This window comes from Argiope bruennichi, chromosome 3, assembly GCF_947563725.1.
Source record: "Argiope bruennichi chromosome 3, qqArgBrue1.1, whole genome shotgun sequence".
Lineage (NCBI taxonomy): Eukaryota > Metazoa > Arthropoda > Arachnida > Araneae > Araneidae > Argiope > Argiope bruennichi.
In genome coordinates, this window is record NC_079153.1 from 86,611,565 (window position 1) to 86,630,203 (window position 18,639).

At 29.2% G+C, this 18,639-nt stretch overlaps 1 protein-coding gene across 1 annotated transcript in view; it reads right to left on the reverse strand.

The window, feature by feature from the left end:
- Positions 1 to 2,307: 2,307 nt before the first annotated feature.
- LOC129962898 (uncharacterized) overlaps positions 2,308 to 18,639 on the reverse strand; it is a 36,481-nt gene continuing 20,149 nt past the window's right edge. Inside the window, exons 8-14 of the mRNA XM_056076899.1 lie at positions 18,402 to 18,454; positions 10,840 to 11,065; positions 9,750 to 9,893; positions 9,119 to 9,627; positions 6,965 to 7,541; positions 4,789 to 4,925; positions 2,308 to 2,488 (exon numbers count right to left, since the gene is read on the reverse strand). Of these exons, the coding sequence (XP_055932874.1) occupies positions 2,375 to 2,488; positions 4,789 to 4,925; positions 6,965 to 7,541; positions 9,119 to 9,627; positions 9,750 to 9,893; positions 10,840 to 11,065; positions 18,402 to 18,454 (1,760 nt within the window). The 3' untranslated portion in view covers positions 2,308 to 2,374. The remainder of the gene's footprint in view (positions 2,489 to 4,788; positions 4,926 to 6,964; positions 7,542 to 9,118; positions 9,628 to 9,749; positions 9,894 to 10,839; positions 11,066 to 18,401; positions 18,455 to 18,639) is intronic.

An 18,639-nucleotide genomic window follows, 5' to 3' on the forward strand; every position in this document is an offset into this window, starting at 1 on the left:
AGAACCTAAAGTAGAATGTGTCATATTGCTGTCACAAGTGAGCTGTCTCGACATGCTAAAATCGTAAAAAATCATCCTTATAATCAGATTTCCTCGACAGTTAATACTTGCTTATGCTTGAATTTAAAGATTTTAAAATTTACAATGGTTTTGTAAAATATTGTCAGAAGTTTACATAATTACTTTAGGTAAGTTAAATTTTGCAATATTGAGTTTACATTCGATATCTGTTTTTATTTGAAAAAGATATCAAAGACAAAAGCATTTTCTCAGTTTTTTAAATAACTACTTAACAAATTTTATAAGCTGTCATTCTGAATTAAAATATTTTATTAAATTGGAAAATTCTTAAATTTTATGCACAAAAAAAATTAATGTGACGAAAAAATGTACAAAAATGCAAAGATATTGATACAAGAACATTCTAAAATATCTCTCAAACTCCAGATATATAATACAGTTTAAACAGAGAAAACAAGTATTCCAAATAAATAATATAAAAAGTAAGTTTTAGCAAGTATATGTAATATGACGGACATCGAATGTTTTAATAAAATAATAGAATAACAGAATAGGTATAAATTTAATTTGTCAGCACTTATTCGGAAGAATCAAGATACATCAGAAAAATAATTTTGGATTCAAAGAAAATATAATTAATTTGCGAGGAAAGATTAAATGCATGATTATGAGGACATAGAATAGAATACGCACAAAATTGGAAGACATTTTTTGACAAAACTATAAAAGATAAACTATAAACTATAAATATAAACTCTTTAAAGAGAGGGAGAACGAATTCTTCATATTCTTCGTCGTCACTTAAATTTGAGCCCAAACAATTTGTCTTTTGTGAATTAATCTAATGTGTATAATTTAACATTAATGAAAACTTCTTTCTTATCAGAAAGAATAAAAATATGGAAAGAAACAAACAAAAAAAAATATCTTCGAATTATAGAAAGGGGGAAAGCGTGGGAAAAAAGTTGAGAAGAAGCACCCTAATAAATCAGTAGCTAAAGCACTACAAAATTATTAGCGATAATACTGCATCCCAATGTCGCCAAATTTTGAAGCGTAGCCAAATATTTTTAGGCAATTTTCCAATGAAAAAAATGAATTTAAAATAATAAATTACATTATTATAGATGGGTGTGAGTATGTGATCCTATGAAAAAAAATATTTCTCTTCACCAACGGATTTTGCTCGTTTCGGAGGTTCCATTTTACATATTCTTGAAAGATTTTCAGTAAAACAGTAACAACCAATGGAATAGAGTTTATCAAATTTTAAAACAAATGTTTTGGTTAAACTTTTAACATGCAATTTTTTTTTGTTTCAAAAAGCCTTTGTAGTTATTCTAATTGGTGTCAGGAATATAATGAAAGTTACAACCTTCCGATTTGTAACAAAGTCGATCACAGAAATTAAAATCCCAAAGAAGAAACATTTATTTATTCGATTTATAATTTCATAAAAATAGATGTTAAAAAAGACCATGAAAATTATTTTGTGTTTTTTTATGACAGCGTTTGAATGAAAGAAATTAATTCATAAATCATGTCGTTCATGTTTTAAAAATGGATATTAATTCCGATCATGATTAATATTTGGTGTTTCTTAGTTAATAATACCAAAAAAAAAATACCATTATTTCATTAATTATAGCCAGTTTGGGTCAGTATGGTGTAGCCAAGACAGAAGTCTATCTTAACTTCAATAAATTGCTTTCCTGAAGGAATTCCCGACTCACACTTGTGTCGCAATTGGAAATCAAGAAAAACTTCTACTACTTATCACGTCCGCATTTAGTAATTTGAGATAAAGTGTATATTGATCTGTCGATTTTTTAATATAACTAGTGTAAAAAAATGAATTCATTTCTATCATGTCCGTCCAATCGGCATTGTTCCTATTTGCATTCATTTGATAAACATAGAATTTTAACTTTATTCGCAAATTCTAAATCATCTCTGTATTTCGGTTTCTCTTTATACCGCCTTCTTCAAATCTTCTCTTTTATACTTATTGCTATGGATATTGCAATGCCAATCACATCAATCAACAATACAATTAATATAAACAAACGACGTGAAAATTTAATTTCTCATGTGACATTGACACATTCTTCATATAAGTTAGTTTCATACAAACTGAATTATATGTTTTTAATAATCCAAACTATTTAATTAGGAAAGAGCGTAAATAAATAGTTCATTGTATATTTTTCAAAGGAATTTTTATTAATAAATTTCACCGAAAAAGAAAATGAGACTTTCATACTTACACAATCGTGCGTATGCTTCCGGATATTTGACCCACGGGGTGCACTGAGCAGCAGAGCGGGAGGCAGAACATGCATGACGATGCCCCCTAATCTCCCGAAAGTGCGTACTTGTCCAGGATAGCTTCGATCATGATTGGAAAGACCAAGCTGCCCACACACGCTCCAGACAGGGCTATTCCAGAAGCCGTGGCCCTATACTTCTGGAAATATTGATTGACCACTACTTGAAACAAAATGTTGGCGAAGGCGAAACCCATACTTTGAGATTAATAAATTTCAAATAAGTAAAACATTTTTATGTTTTTCAGATGTAAAATAGTTAAACACCATCAAATTCCATTTATTCGAAGAGATTAGTGATTGGTTTAAAGTAATGAATTTTAAGGCTTCATAGTACGGCCAATTATGATTACGGTGCAGTAGAATTTTTAAAAAAAATAGTAATATATCGCAAATTTTTTATTAAATATGATAAAAAAGAATGAAGAAACTGTATGAAAATTTGAACTTTGTAATTTTTTTCAGCATTGAATTTGTTTGCTGAAATAATACAAAATAGTAATTTTGATGTGATTTTTAATATCTTTCCGCCCTTAAATATATTCTTATCTCTAATGGTTTAGAGATTAAGAAATTAAGTGTTGGGCTACAATTAAAGAGGACACATTAGAACGTTTACAAAACCGTATAACAAAAAAAAAAAGAGATGTGATGATGTTATTTGTTTACTTTGATAATACTTCATTAAACGAACAGAAGTGAGATCCCTAGAAAAATTAATGGGTTCAGATTAAAGAACATGAGTTCCAAATGACATATCTAGGCACGCACTCCAATTTTCCGCATTCGTTTTTATCTATTTACCATATGGTTATGTATATAGAGTTGAGGTGTTGTAAATGCAATTACATTTATAACATTTACATTAATTTAACAGAATTCATTTATGTTTTGCCTCTTTCTCAATTACATGAAAAAAATATTTCAATGCGATTTCATAAGTGGGCCTATTATTCACATTATTTTTCTGTTATAATATATACGATATTTAATTTATCCTTCCTCAGATAATATCCTTCTGGGGGAATTATATAACCTTCTTTTTTTATTTTCTCGTATAAGAAGTATAATAAAGAAAAAGTACTATAATTACCAAAAAATTCGAACGCAAGATTTTGATGAATCAAAATCTCTCTGAGTTTGAAAAACTCATTTTTGGCATTATGTCTGTCTCTGAGTAGATAACTCAAAAATGCTTAAAGCTAAATGGATGAAATTTGGCATAACGATTTGAGACTAAATTTGTAGATTTCTACTTAACTTTGAACGAAATCCTTTCTGAGGAAGTTTGTCTGTCTGGCTGTTCGAGTGAAAGTGAACTTAATCACTATAAAACGATTGGAGCTAGAGAGACGAAATTTAGTGTTTTGGTTTTGCGTCTAAGATATAGATTGTTAACAAATTTTTAACCAAATCTATCAAAGGTTTGACTTTAATATGTTACTCTATAGTTTAGCATGCTTATAAATGTAATGAATTAAAATAATGAAATTCGGTATGGATCTTGTGACTGCAGCTACTGTTCCGTACCAAATTTGGTTTCTATCGATTTCAAAAAAAGTATTCAAAATACATATTTGTATGATTGATTTCGTAAAGATGCAAGATTCAGGCCAAAGGGATTTCTTTCGCAAATATTGTTCCAATGCCATGCAAGCCAAGCGCAGCCTTATCTAAGGCCCATAATTTTATGCATGGGGTGGAGGATAAGATCTTTATTAGAGAATTTGCGATAAAGTTTCGGAAAGACCACTCCAGTTGGTTTTTGCTACAAATGTCTTTATGAGAAATATTATTTTTCGGAATCGAAGCAACGGAGGAAAGTTAGAATTTAATGTATTTGACAAGGGAAATTTTTCAGCCAATTTATTTATCAAAAACTATTAATTTATTACATTGAATGATAGAAAATTGTCTCTAATTAAGCTTATTTTTCTAATAAATTTCGCTACGAGGCAAATTCAATAAATTCTAGAAGTTGTTCATGAAATAAAATATTTAAACACTTTTTATACATTAATCAATGCTGAGTTTTGAAACTATTTGAATGTCACTAACAGAAAATTCACTTCTTTTTGTGAATATCGATTAAATTTTGTCATATCAAAGCTCAGATCGAAGATTCTGCTTCCTGTAGATAAAATTCACTTTACAATTCACTTTTCTATGAATCAATATTTGGTTACACCATATGTTTGATTAACTAATAATTTTTCTAAAATTTATGTTAATATATATATATCGAGACCACTTTTGATGATGTTTTATCTTTATAATTCCACTATTGCGATTATTTTTCTTTATTTAAAAGCAAAGTAATAAGTCACCCTTTTCATGGAAACAAAAGCCTTAAAACATGTGTATTATTTAATGCTGATGATGAATAATTATAAATAAACACAGAAAATGAATTTTATGTTTACAATGAAATAACAAGTACTGGATCATTCTTTTGCAGTTTTTCTCGAAGTTTCAGCAATAAGGGTTCTAACAACCAGAGGCAACCTGTTGCGGCAGACAAACCTCCGGTTATGTAGAGCATTCCATCATAAGACCCCACATCATCCCGTAAATAACCTGAAAAATAGGAAATAATTCATGTGATTAGCCTTATACGGTAACGAAGAATGAAATATTAATAATGTTTGGAAAGTCTATTAAAACATTGATTAAATAGTTTGCAACATTGAGACAAATATCAAAAGATTCAATTAAAAATTTTTATAACTGGAAAATGAAATAGATTACCATATTTCAATGGAAACTGTTTCCAGTTACTTTTGCTTCTCCAATTTAAATGTTAATCAAAATGGAAGAAATAGGTGAGTAAGTTTTTACTGAAGTGAAAACCGTTGCAAACAAATCGAGACAGTTTAGAGTACATACAATTAGTTTGAGCCCTCATAATCAAAACATAATTAAGATTTCGCATGGCATTTAATTTCGAACTCCTGGTTATTTTATTTGCATAATGCTAACAGTTGTACTTACTGGTTATGTGTTTGACATAATACTACAAGCGGCAAAAAAAAAAAAAAAAAAATTTTAGCGACTCCAAAATTAAATTGATAAGGTGCAAGTGATCTGTATCATGAGAAGCATTACAGACCATTTATGGGTCATCGCAGACATATGGCAAATATAATCTCCCATGCTATGGTCTATGCAACAATGCGCGCTATTAGTAATGAAGATGAAAATGTATGTATCTGTGTGCTTTCTTTATCGTCTATTTGACCTGGAGCTGCGAAACTTTGCACGTATATATGTTGGAGGTAGAAATGTGAGCCTCGAAGAAATTAATAAAAAAATCAATAGAGTTTTAATTAATTAAAAATGGAATTTAAGTTTTGGTATTTTTCCCTTCTTAAATATGTGACTTCTCATCCTCAACAGTAAGTAAAAAGGTTTTTAATATCATCTGAAAATTCAATAGAAGATCTTTTTTACGGATATCAAATTTTTTGCTATACAACTGGTTTTTATTTTTTGATTAATTTTTAAAAATATTTGTAACATATTTTGTAGCAGTTTATTTCATCGTTGAAATGAAACTGAAATATTTTTCATTACTGCTACAAGTGTATCATCTTTTTCAGTTGCTAATGATCAAGATATGGTTTTATTTTTTTATGTCACGTTAGTTTGAAACATCTTTTAATGAATATTTTTAAGCTTTGTCAGATTTATAATTAATGTTTAACTTCAGGATTAAGCAAAGATTAATTTTTTAAAAAATACTCCCTTTTTTTTACTGTTGTTCTGACATAAGAGAGATACAAAATTAGGGAAATTCATGGCACTAAGAACAGAACGATGTAAGGTTTCTAAAATAGTATGTATAATATGTCTATTAAAGTTTAAAATTCAATAAAAATACTTTGCCTAGGAAGCCATTAAAACCAAGACGGGCAAAAGCTCTTAGCTGCATAAGTAATTTTATATGCAAGCTATTCACATTTAGTAAGAAAATTAACAGCAAAACATTCTTGAAGGAAATTTAAAGATATATGTATTTTTTTAAGCGGAAAAAAAATGTTTTTAGGCGAGTGTGTAAAGTGCTTTAAATAAATAAAGTCTAAGGTTTAAGATTTTTTAAATTAAAAAATGTCTTTTTATATTTTTTTAATTAAAACAGTGAATTAAAAATTAGTAAATAGAAATCTAATACTCTTGAATTTTGTAAACTTTCTCAGCATTAAAAAAGGTTTTTAAAAATGTTTCGTAAAATAAAAACACTTTCGTTTGGAAACTTTGAAATTATGATATTGGATACAAATTAATTATTCCACAGACACTGATTTTTATCTTAGTCACTGTTTTTCGTGAGCACTGAAATTATACCTGAATATTTTTAAGATATTAGGTAGATTCAGTAAACATATGCGTTATAGTCACATATATACAATCTGACAGGATATTTTTCACTCAATAACATAGACAAATCCTTTAATATTGGAAATCTCCACTGACTTAACGCTTTATCTATTTTTAATTTCTTAATTGTTTTATAATTGTTCAGCTATTAAATATGATAATCTATAGAAATCTGATTTCTTCAGATTAATAAACCAGTGATTCATAAGCGTGGGAAAACTGCCAAATGGATCTTTTACCTATCAGAGGTGGAACTGCAAATGATAGTAAACCACTGAAGAAGGCTATGAAACCAATGGCCAATGACTGCACGGACATGAGATATTTTCCAATTAATATTGGATACATAACTAAGTTTGCCCCAGACATCACTCCATAGATGACCATTATTGCCATAAGTGTGTCAAAACCATTGAAGAAAGGCATGGCAAGGAAACACAGTCCCTGCATTATTTGAATAACCATCATGAAATTGGAGACTGACATGTAGTTTCTGTCTGTTACCCAACCGAAACATAGCCTTCCCAGCAGGTCTCCTACAGAAAAGATACTGATGAAGTATTTAGCGATCTCTTCTGTGACGCTCTTGTCTATAAGATAATCGACGATGACCGTTAGGGCTGGGTCGAAGAGCATGTTAAAAGCTGCAAGGGATAGGCTGATCATGTGGAACATGGGGTCTCGGAAAAGCTTTATCGTGCCCTTATAGATGGACGTTTCTTGCTGATGCTCTGGTGGAGGAATTTTAATAGTGAGGCTTACTTCCCCTATGGAAATGGTTCGTAGTCTCTCTCTTGATACAAATTCATCTCGATTCTGAAAAGTACAAAACAGATCTATAAACATCAACATTATTGCAAAGAATGAAAAATAGGTAAATTGAAGTATTTTTTCTTTTGGAATATTTTTATCGTTCGAAAATTATTCTTATTAAAATTTTCGTTTTTTTTTATTATATAGAATTTTTGGAAAATACGTTCAATTTAATTGAATGTAATAATTTAGAAATAACATCTTTTGAATGATAAATGCATATCGTTGGCAAAATTACAATTTTTGTAGATATATAACTGATATTCTTCTTCTAAATAATTAAAATTGCAAAATTGAAACTGTAATGATGATTTTCTTTTAATTATTTGTGAACATTTTTTCCCTTTCTTGTTTCAATTGCTATTCGTTTTTTATTTTTTGAAATGAAACTATTGTTTACAAATAATTTGAGAATCCATATATTACTGATCTATCTTATGAATTTTCTCAGTATTTTTAAAATTTAAATTTAGTTCTATACTTGGTATTTTTTAAAAAAATAAATACATTTAATGTTTTGATTGGATGGAGAACCAATTACAAATGAGCCGAATATCTAAAAATTTATTTATGTTTTTAGGGCTTTTAATTAAATGAGTTTAGCAACTAAAACAAATTTAATAGTTTCTTTCAATCTGTAAAGCATTACATGTGACTAAAATCATGTGGAGCGTTTTTTATCATCTTCAAAGGACAATGAAAAGCATCGTGTATATATATTTATGGGAAAAGACAATGTCTCATTAATGGAATTGGCTCAAAATTTGATACAGATTTGTAATTTTGATGTAAAGATTATGTACAAAATGTTGTAGGCCAATGACTGCCTTAAATCCAAAACAGAATAAACACAGTACTGAATATTAGCATAACACCAATATAACACTAAATATTTAACATGAGTTCAGTGTTATATTAGTGTATCTTGCATAAATATACTAATATAACATTGAATATTTAATATAATACTAAGATAACACTAAATATTTAACATAAAATTAAATGTATAATGTTTAAGCTTAATGAACATTTGAGTGATTACAGCATTAATCGAAAAGTGTCATTTCAAGTATTGATTTGTTTCTCACTGACAGCTGTAGTTCCACTTAAAGGGAAAATATTAGTGTATTAGTGCAAGATATTGTTCTTTTTTAATTTATATGAAACTTTCATAATTAGATATGCAATACATAATTGGGGCATTTGTTCAGCCATTCAGTTTGGTTTTCCATGTTAAAGTAGGCAAAAAATTGATCAAACAGAATTCTGTATCTTAGTTTAGCTAGTGGAACATTTCTGGTGTTTTTTGGAAGACATAACGTAATTTCCAGTTTAAGTTGCTTGAACGTATAAACTAATGAAGAAACAAATTTAAAGTTACTAGAATTTTGAGCTTATGTGAATTTGTAACATTTGTATTAACTTTTAATGTCAGTCAAAAAGCGTTAATTTTCTAGTAACAAATTATTAAGCAATTGGACTGGAATTGTAAACAATTTTTAATATCATAAAGTAATCTGCTTTCTTATCTTATATCTTAACATCGTTGAACATTTGCGTTATATCAAACGCTTTCATACCTGATATGATTTCTTTTTATTTAGCTCAAGACTAGACCCTGCATAACCAGGATTGACTATTCCATATGTCATATTGTTTACATCACGAGCAGAATTTGATTCTTTGTCTTTGTCTTCATGATATGCACTAGAATTGGAGGAAGAACTTCTTCTCACAACGCTAACATTCTGAATGTCGGTAGAGGTTTCATCCTCTTGTAAAATAGACATGGAATGAGTCGATTTCGTCGTGGACACATTCGAAAGCTGTTTCTTAGCTTTTACTTTTTCTTTCACTTCTATATTCCTTTGGATCCAAGGTGGTTCTTTTAGCATGATGGCAGCGGGTAAGACATGCAAGACGAGACCACCTGTCACTAAAAATGAGCCAGCCAGACCCAGAGTGTCTAGCATGTATTCGGTAAGAATAGGAAAGATAAATGAACCCAGACAAGCTGTGGCGCGGTATTTCTCGAAGTATTGAGTAACTATAACTTGGAAGAGCGTGTTTCCCAAAGCAACACCTAATCCTAGAAAATATAGAAAAGATTAACAGTGAATAACATTAAACTTAGTGAGTTAATAACATTAAAGTGAATAGCGATTGAGTTTTCAATTATATTTGTATTTTTGTTAAAGTCGCTTTAGATACCGTGCATTCCACTCCAGAGAATAGTGATCCAAATGACATTTGGCGCAAAAGTACACAAAATGATGCTAAGCGAGGCAAAGATTCCACCAACAATTGTTACATTTCGTGGTCCGTAACGCTGACCAATGGCTCCTACTAGTGGACCTAAAAAGAAAATAACATTAAGATGATAATAATATTAAATAATAAATATAACTTTTCTATGAAATTTTCCTTTTCTTCTTTTAACTTAGCCAGTTTTCAGCTTTCATGCAGTTAGTTGTGCAGTTGATAAATGTAGGCTAGAAAGAAATAAAATATTTTAGCGAATTTAGTCAACAATTTAGCCAAATTTCATAATCCTCTTCATTGATAAATTATTATTCAAATGCTAATATTTTTTAACAGTTGAAAGAAAATCATTGAAAAAGAAGATTTATGCTGTTTTATTATCATTAATATGCTCAACTTTTATATGCAAGATTTTTTTTAAGCATTATTATGTATAATCCTTATCTTTTCTCCAGATATTTGCATCTGCAAATATTTATATATATATATATATATATATTACGGTACAATTGAAAAGAAACAGTAAAAGTGTGTGATGGCGATTGAAAATGCGTGACATTAGGGTATTCTTATAGTGTTTGTTGGACACATATTTCACTGTCATATTACAACACACAGTTCTGGTGGTTCTCCTCATCGCCCGATTTAGCTTAACTGGGGACAGGGACAAAAATTTCTTTGCTCCCCCCCCACAATATTTACGAAATATTGATTTTCATAATAAATATATAAATTATAGATTTCTTTGTGTTCATACGATAGATTAATGAAGAAGCTAACATAAAATTGACGGATTTTAGCATGTACTGATATTTTGTTTTAAAAAGTTCATTAAAGCAGGAAACATAAAATAAATTTTATCTTCAATTTGGGTTCCCCCCTCTGATGTAGGGGCCCCGTATGCCCCTGCCATAGTCAGGCTTTGGGTCTCCTAATAATAAGTAAGACAGATTAATCTAGTATGCTCAGTACAAGAAATTAAAACGCGATAAGTTAGAATATATAAATATGTTATATTTTGGATGATGGTCGAACTCACCTAGTAGGTTTCTAATAGCATTTCTCATGGTAAAGGGCAGATTGGCTTGAAGTCTGGACACGCCGTAAGTCTCTATTAGGGCCACATAGAACAATCCGGTCGCTCTGCTGATTCCAGACAAGAGGGTGTTGATGACACATGCAGCGGCCGCGATCGCCCATGATCGTGCACTGTCCGGTCCCTCTGGCTTTCTTTTTCCGGCCATGATGTAACCTATTAGCCACCTCTTTCAATACAAACGGTTCACTAACAATAAGATTAAAAATGAAGTGTACACTACCAAGTAAATAAATATATAAGTTTTGAAACCTTTAGTTAGATGCATGCATAACAATTAAGAATATATATTTCTTTAACGAAGATCATTGCTGTTAATGCTCTATGATAAACAGCAAATCTTCGGTTAGCAAATGTAACAAACCTTGTATTTAACAGAATAGGAATCACGGATTTCGTTTTTAACGGGAAACTAATGTTCGTGATTTCTCATAGTTTTCTAATAATTTTTTTTCTTATTATGCGCAATGTTAAGGATTTTTTTGTTATTTAATATGGTATATACATTAAATTTTTATGAAGCATATTTGGTGGAATTGAATGAGATATTTATTGGAGAAGAAACTCGGTTCGTTCGAAAATCAGCTCGGAAATTTACGAACTTTTTAAAGAGCCAGATATTTTAAATTTATAATAATATAGGAATTAAATGTGCAGAACTCTTAATAAGTTTGGATGAAAATCGTGCCATTAAAAAGATCTTTTTGGCTAAACGCTTTGGTGCCCCAAAAAAAGAGGAAGGTCAAAGCTCAGATGGTTTAAATGCCAAGAAGAGGACATGAAAACTATTAAGGCGATAAATTGGGAAACTTTACCCAAGAACCTTAAAACCTTAGCCAATGGCGTGGAATAGAATTCTGCCGAATGGAAAAGCCTATCAGGGACTGTTGTGTCGTTGAAGGAGAAAATATAATTAAAAATTTGCAATTACGTTTAGCATTCCAGTTTCAAATATAATATTCTATTTTATATAATATTCATAACACGACGTTTTTACTGATTTTGTTCATGATTTAGTTAGTTTATTATGCTACGTATACATTTTCGTCTCAGTTTATTCATTAAACTACTACATAATATACACAAGCACGCGCACACACATATACACACACCTTTTATATATATATACACACACTTTTTATATATATGTATACAAACACCTTTTTTATATATACACACACTCACACAAGCATCCATTCCTACTCTCTAAATTTATATGGATTGGGTTACGCAATGAGAGTTATATATCTTTGGAATAAAAATAAAATTTGTACATAAAATGCAACATTTTTTGTTCTAATATTATGTTTTACATCAAGTGGAGTTTTTAAACTATTGAGAAAGAATTCAATGTGGGAAAGATATGGGAATTTTTACAACAATTTATTTATTGAGAAAACTATTGGAAAAAATATTTTTACTAAAAAGTAGAAAAAATTAAATAGAAGAAGGTGCATCAATATTCAGTTTTTTTATCTGAAGGAACTACAATTACAATTAAACAAAAATAATTAAATCTAGTACGCATGTAAAACATTTTTTTTTGAAAAAGAAATTTTAATAAAACAATAAAATTTAAGGCGTATAGTTTCAAACTATATGTTTCAATGATAATAACAAAAAAATAAAAGGAAAAAAAGTCATGGAATTTAAAATTTTTAATCAACATTTTTTAATTCAAAAATATATCTAAAAGATTTAAAAAAGTATTAAAATGTTTAGAATTTGAAGTTCTAAGCATACTTTTAATAAATTGTCTAATTTAGTACTGCCTAATTATCTAGAGATTTGCATTTTTAGATAGAAAAGTTGGATACTTAGTGGCCAGTAGGAGTTCCCCATTTGCCGCAAGTCACGTGTTTTTGTCTCTTGTCTCCAGACCGGCACAGAAGATTCTTATTCTTATTCTTCAGACCTGCTGGGAGGACACATGAACAAGCAAGCATTCTCCATCAAATAGTGGAATACTGACAATTTTAAGATCTTAATGGCAATCTGAATAACATATATTAAAGAATCTTGTGGTATATTTCCGTATCATAAAACACTGTTGTCATGTATGAGTTTCCGGACAAAGTATTGAGAGAAGAATTTACGATTCATCTCGAAGATCGAACAGTTGTTGGATGAAGTCTCTTTCCTACCAAAGAACGTGGGAAACTCCTGTAGCTCCATCTGGTTTTCTCGAAACTATTATAAAATGAAGTATTAAATAAATTATTAATATATAGATTCTTTTCCCTTTGTAAATTCTTCATAAATATGCAACCAAATACAAAGAATTCATTCTAAGCAACAAAATAAAAATAATTTTGAGAATATGCAAATTTATTGATGTGAATTTATAACTATCGTATTGTTGACAATATTAGGATGATATTTTCCATAAAAAAATCCTCGTAATGAAATTTTTACAGCATAAGTAAAACTTTGCTAATGATAAATGAGAATACGTGTATGTATCCGTAATACGTTTATGTGTTTTGGCATTCTATTGACCAGACCGCTTGAAATAAAGCTAATAAATGTGATATAACTATAATTTGGAGAGAAGGAATGTGCATCGGACATATATATATATATATATATATATATATATATATATATATATATATATATATATATATGTGTGTGTGTGTGTGTGTGTGTGTGTGTGTGTGTGTGTGTGTGTGTGTGTGTGTGTGTGTGTGTGTGTGTGTGTGTGTGTGTGTGTGTGTGCTATGTGGATATATATATATATTATTAAATTAAAAATTAATTAATTATTATTAGAAATTTAAAAAAATGACCAATTTTATCACTAGTTTTCATTATTCACATAGAGTCCAATATTTAATGGCGTAATTCTTCAATTATTAAAAATTGAGAAAATAATATTTTAACAGTTCCCTTTTCTGTCTATATTTCTTCTAATGATAAAAAATAAACAGTTCTATGTCAGTCCGTTTATGTGCGAAAGTGTCAAAGATAACAGATAAAAGATATATTTTAAAAGGTAAATTTTTTGAAATTTTGAATCAAAATTTTAGTTAAAAAAAATTAAGGAATAGTTTGCCGTTTTCCCAAGATAATTTCCAAAACTATTACAAAACAAAAATATTTTTTGTATGATCTTAAAATTAAAAAAAATTATCATTCCAATAAAGTTAATTTTTTGCCTTATAAATTTTCCTATTTTTTATTTAATGTTATGGTATTGAAGTATATTAAGGTATTAAGGTATTTTTAAATAGTATTTTCGCATATTTTACATCAATTAGGCGAATATTCATTGTTGAAATGAAACTCAAATCGCTTTTATTGTTTCTACTAACATTTCTTTTTGGATTTTTTTCATTTGTGTATGATCAAGATATGAAGACTTACCTCATTTTTTGTAACCTTTTATAATTCTAGATTTTTGGTTAATTTTTAAGTAAACTTCATAAGGCATTATTTAATAAAATGTTTGAAATTTTGCTGCACTTATAATTAAGATTTAATTTCAAAAACTTGCCTTTATATCAAATGTATCCTTTTTTTAAATACTGTTGCTCATCCTTATGATACTATTGAATTCATAAAGATATTGACAGAAAATTAGGAAAACTAGATCATCAGAATGGCTCAAGACTCGTAAATTAATATGATTTTCAGGTATATTAATTCTTGAAGTTTAAAAGTATTTTGCTGTGTGTGCCATTAAGATCAAGTAATACAAAATATTTAATTGGAATCTTTATCGATCAGTGATTCAATCTTTATCGCTATCGATCAGTGAACCAACTCCTCTCCAAAAATAGCTAGTATACAATAAAATCTGATAAAATGAGCTATTTCTATTTCTATTTCGATATAATCAGCAAACGTTTTTCGAATATCCAAATGTATTTTTCAGACTTTTACTGGTAACAGTATTGTTTTCCCAAAAATTAAAGAGTAAATTAGAGAAAATTAGATGCAGAGACTGAATCTATATCATTCTTTCTTTCTTTTTTTGTTCATAAAATGTTTTTTCATTCTGAAATTATCACGTTTCCGTGTCAAAATAATATATTTGACCTGTTTCTTATGAGTTAAAATTTTGTATGTTCTGAAATATTTTTAATACAGCAAGATTCGATATTCTTTTCTTACAAAATATTACAAATATATTTAGCTTCGTAATATAGAGAAGAAAACCAATTCTGAGTTTGGTACATTTTTGCTTTGCCACTTCATATTTCATTCATTTCATATAAATCTGGAATTATGGTATAAAAAAATTAAGAACCAAATTTCATCTCTCTAGGCTTTATTTTTTAGCTACTGCGTTATTTGGAGAGACAAACATAATACTTGATGCAGATCTATAATTTCAGTGCCAAAATTACACATCTATTTTAATTTTTCAAGTTATTTTTATTTTTGAGGTATTTTATTCACATTCACATGGATACACAAAGAAACAGGTATTTTAAACTCTGGCAGCTTTCCACCCAAAATTAGAAAGAGATCGGCAATTTTTATGTAAAAACCATGTACTAAAATTCATTGATTTTATTTATATAATAGTAGTCATATATGCAGGATTAAATAGATAAAATGCGAAATATTTTGTTTAAATGTGATACATCTCGAGATAGTAGAAACTATTTGAATTTAACATTTCTTGCTCTTTGCGTTTCCTAGATATCTCTTTATTATGCTCTCAAACGGAAATCAGATGTATTGCGGATGAATTTTATTCGAAATTCGACAGCAATTGAAGCAAGAGATATAAATACCACATATCAAAATTTCCCTCATCCGTATTATTGCGGATTTGAATTAATATATTCATAGTCAGATTATCAGAGATTCGTAAACTAAATTTTTCAGATACTTTGAAGTCTGCCACGGAGAAATTCATCAAAATATAAAATTCATTGATGACGATAATATTATCTCTTTTTGAATATCGTTTTCCAAAACTATTAAGGGAAAGTAGTCTCCCTGGAGTTTTCTGTATGCTATCTGATGAAGATGCCGTCCCCCCTCCCTCCCTTGGGTTAAAACTGTGGTTCTTGGATAATGACATGAAAGCCACGAGTACTCAGAGTTTTAATTTCAGTCTTGCATATAAGCATTTCGGGCTACGTATAATAAAGAAAATCGAATATTCATTTGGACGGTTTTTCGACTAATTGAAACCAAAATTTCAAGCAGCACTACAATGGTGGCAATAAGACCGCATACCAAATGTTCACTAATCTAAGTCGTTTCGTTTCTGAGTTATCACTACACATGCATGAAAAAGTATAGTATAGACAAACAGATGCTTAATTCCTTGACGTATTTGATCCAACATTTAATTGAGATCTAAATTTAAATCCTAAATATTTGTACCAAATTTTAATCATCTAGCTCTTTACGTTTTATAGTTATTAGGTTCCCTGACGCTCGGAAGCCAAACAGAATTCCTGTGAATGGATTTTGTTTGGAATGTTATAGATATCTACAAATTTGGTGTAAAGACCACATATTAAATTTCACCCTCATGTCTCATAAAGCATTTTTGAGTTATCTATTTCTAAGATCAGTTTTTCAGACTTAGAGAAGTCTGAAACATATAGAATTTAAAATCTCAAGCTGGATTATAATACTTTATTTGTATATTTCATTTACGAAAATGTAAAAGATAGAAGAATTTATGAAATGAAAAGTTCCGCAAAAATCCCGTTCACTTTCCCCCTTCTCATCAGGTGTTTGGAAACAATATAGAAGATAATCAAAAATACTCACTTGACCTTATCAAGAATAAAATGTTCCTAATATCTGGTAGCAATTTCCTACTGAGTTTATACAATGGAAGGTTTTGCACTGAACATTGTAAAATCAGTCACTGAGAGCTGCAGCTGTCAGAATATTCCAAAAGTTTTTTATTACTTTAATGCGGGAGTTAAGTGCAGTTAGGTTAAACTAACTTGTTCTTTTTATGTCACTTGAATGACTGTTTCTAAATATAATAAAGATCATTGTGTGCGCGTGTGTTGACTCTCTGCAGTCCTGACAATTCAACCTAGAATTACCAAACATGGCACATATATACTTTGAACGGTGGAAATCTGCTGAGGCGAGTTTTCTTTTTTATTTAATTAAAAAGAATGCAAAATTTTGTCGTTTTTCTGCGATAACATCTGAAAATATAAAAAGTACAAAACATATTTTTTAGATTCTTTTAAAATTAAAAAAATTATCTATTCATTGATCCCAATTGTTTTGTTCATAATTTCTTTTATTTTTAACCAGTTTTAAAAATATTTTTAGCATATTTTACAAAAATTTAATCGACTTTTAGTTGCATTTTGAGTGAGAGGTTTTGAATAGCAAGGACTGATTAGTAAAGAGAGTTTCATAGCTTCTACCTATGGCCAATAACGATAAAACTGTACATCGGTCTATAGATCTTTGCGTTTTTGAGTTATCAGTTCATACGGAATATACGAGAGATAGGTAGATAGGCTTCCCTCAATTGAATTTCGTCTAAAATATAAAAGATATCTCTAAATTTGGTATCTTTCCAGATCATTTCATTTTTAAATTATCATGTTCATAGACAGATAGACGGTCATAAAATATGTTTTATGACTCAAGGAGATTTTGAACATTGGTCCCAAGATGTTAACGAATATTATTCGTTAACATCTTGGGACCAAATTTTCTAATATGGTATATATTTAAGAAAATGAAAAAAAAAAAAAAAAAGTGCAAATGGCATAAAAAGGTGCAAAAATGACCTTCAGAAAAAGGAATAAGTGACTAGCTTCTAGATCAAAATTAAATCTTCTCTTGTAATAATTTAATGATAATCATGATACATATTCATTTCGAATTGATTGTAGTATGAAAATAGAATAAACTCTGACAAGGTAGAGTGTTATTAAGGGAAAAACTAAAAGTTTTTTTTGTCATTTAGTTCTTAATATTCTTAAACGATTACAATTAAATGTGGACATTTCTAATATGGCTTTATTTTTTTTTCTCTACAATGTTTAATATCGAATATTTTACCGCAACTATTTAGCATGGACTCGAGATTTTGACGAATTTCCATGTTTCAGAACCTCTTTGAGATCGAAAATTACTTTTTTTTTTTTTAGAATTATGGGTATCTTTGTACGCGATAATTCAAAAATGCTTTGAACTAGACAAATGAATTTCGGTGCTTGGATTTTTCTTCATATATGTAGATTTCTTTCAAGTTTTGAACGAATATAAGTTAACACGATAAATACAAAGTGAAGAGAGTTGGATGGGAAAAATTGGTACACAAATTTAACATCTAAAGTGTAAATATGTTTCAAATTTAGAACCAAATCCAATTAGGGGTTGAGTAAGTGTCGGTTTGTATTTTGATAATCATGTGAACGTGATAAGTTAATGAATAGTGACTTACATATATAAAATTTGATATGTGATTTTGTGAATACAGTTGTAGTTCTACGTCAAATTCCGGTTTCAATATACACATCGGTTTTCAAAATACACATTTCATTTTCTGATACTTGTGTACTAACTCTGTCTCGGGGAGATCGCATACTAAAAGGATCCTTTGTAACTATTACTCACAAATGGTATATGATTATTAATACACAAATACAATGGTTAAACAGTATACGATTAACTTCTGGAAGACACTCCTGCTGTTTCTTATTGTTGAAGTTCCGTTTTGTCTATTAGATGATATGTAACAACGAAACCAAGATATCTTTCTTGATATCCAAGATTTTTACACAGATATCT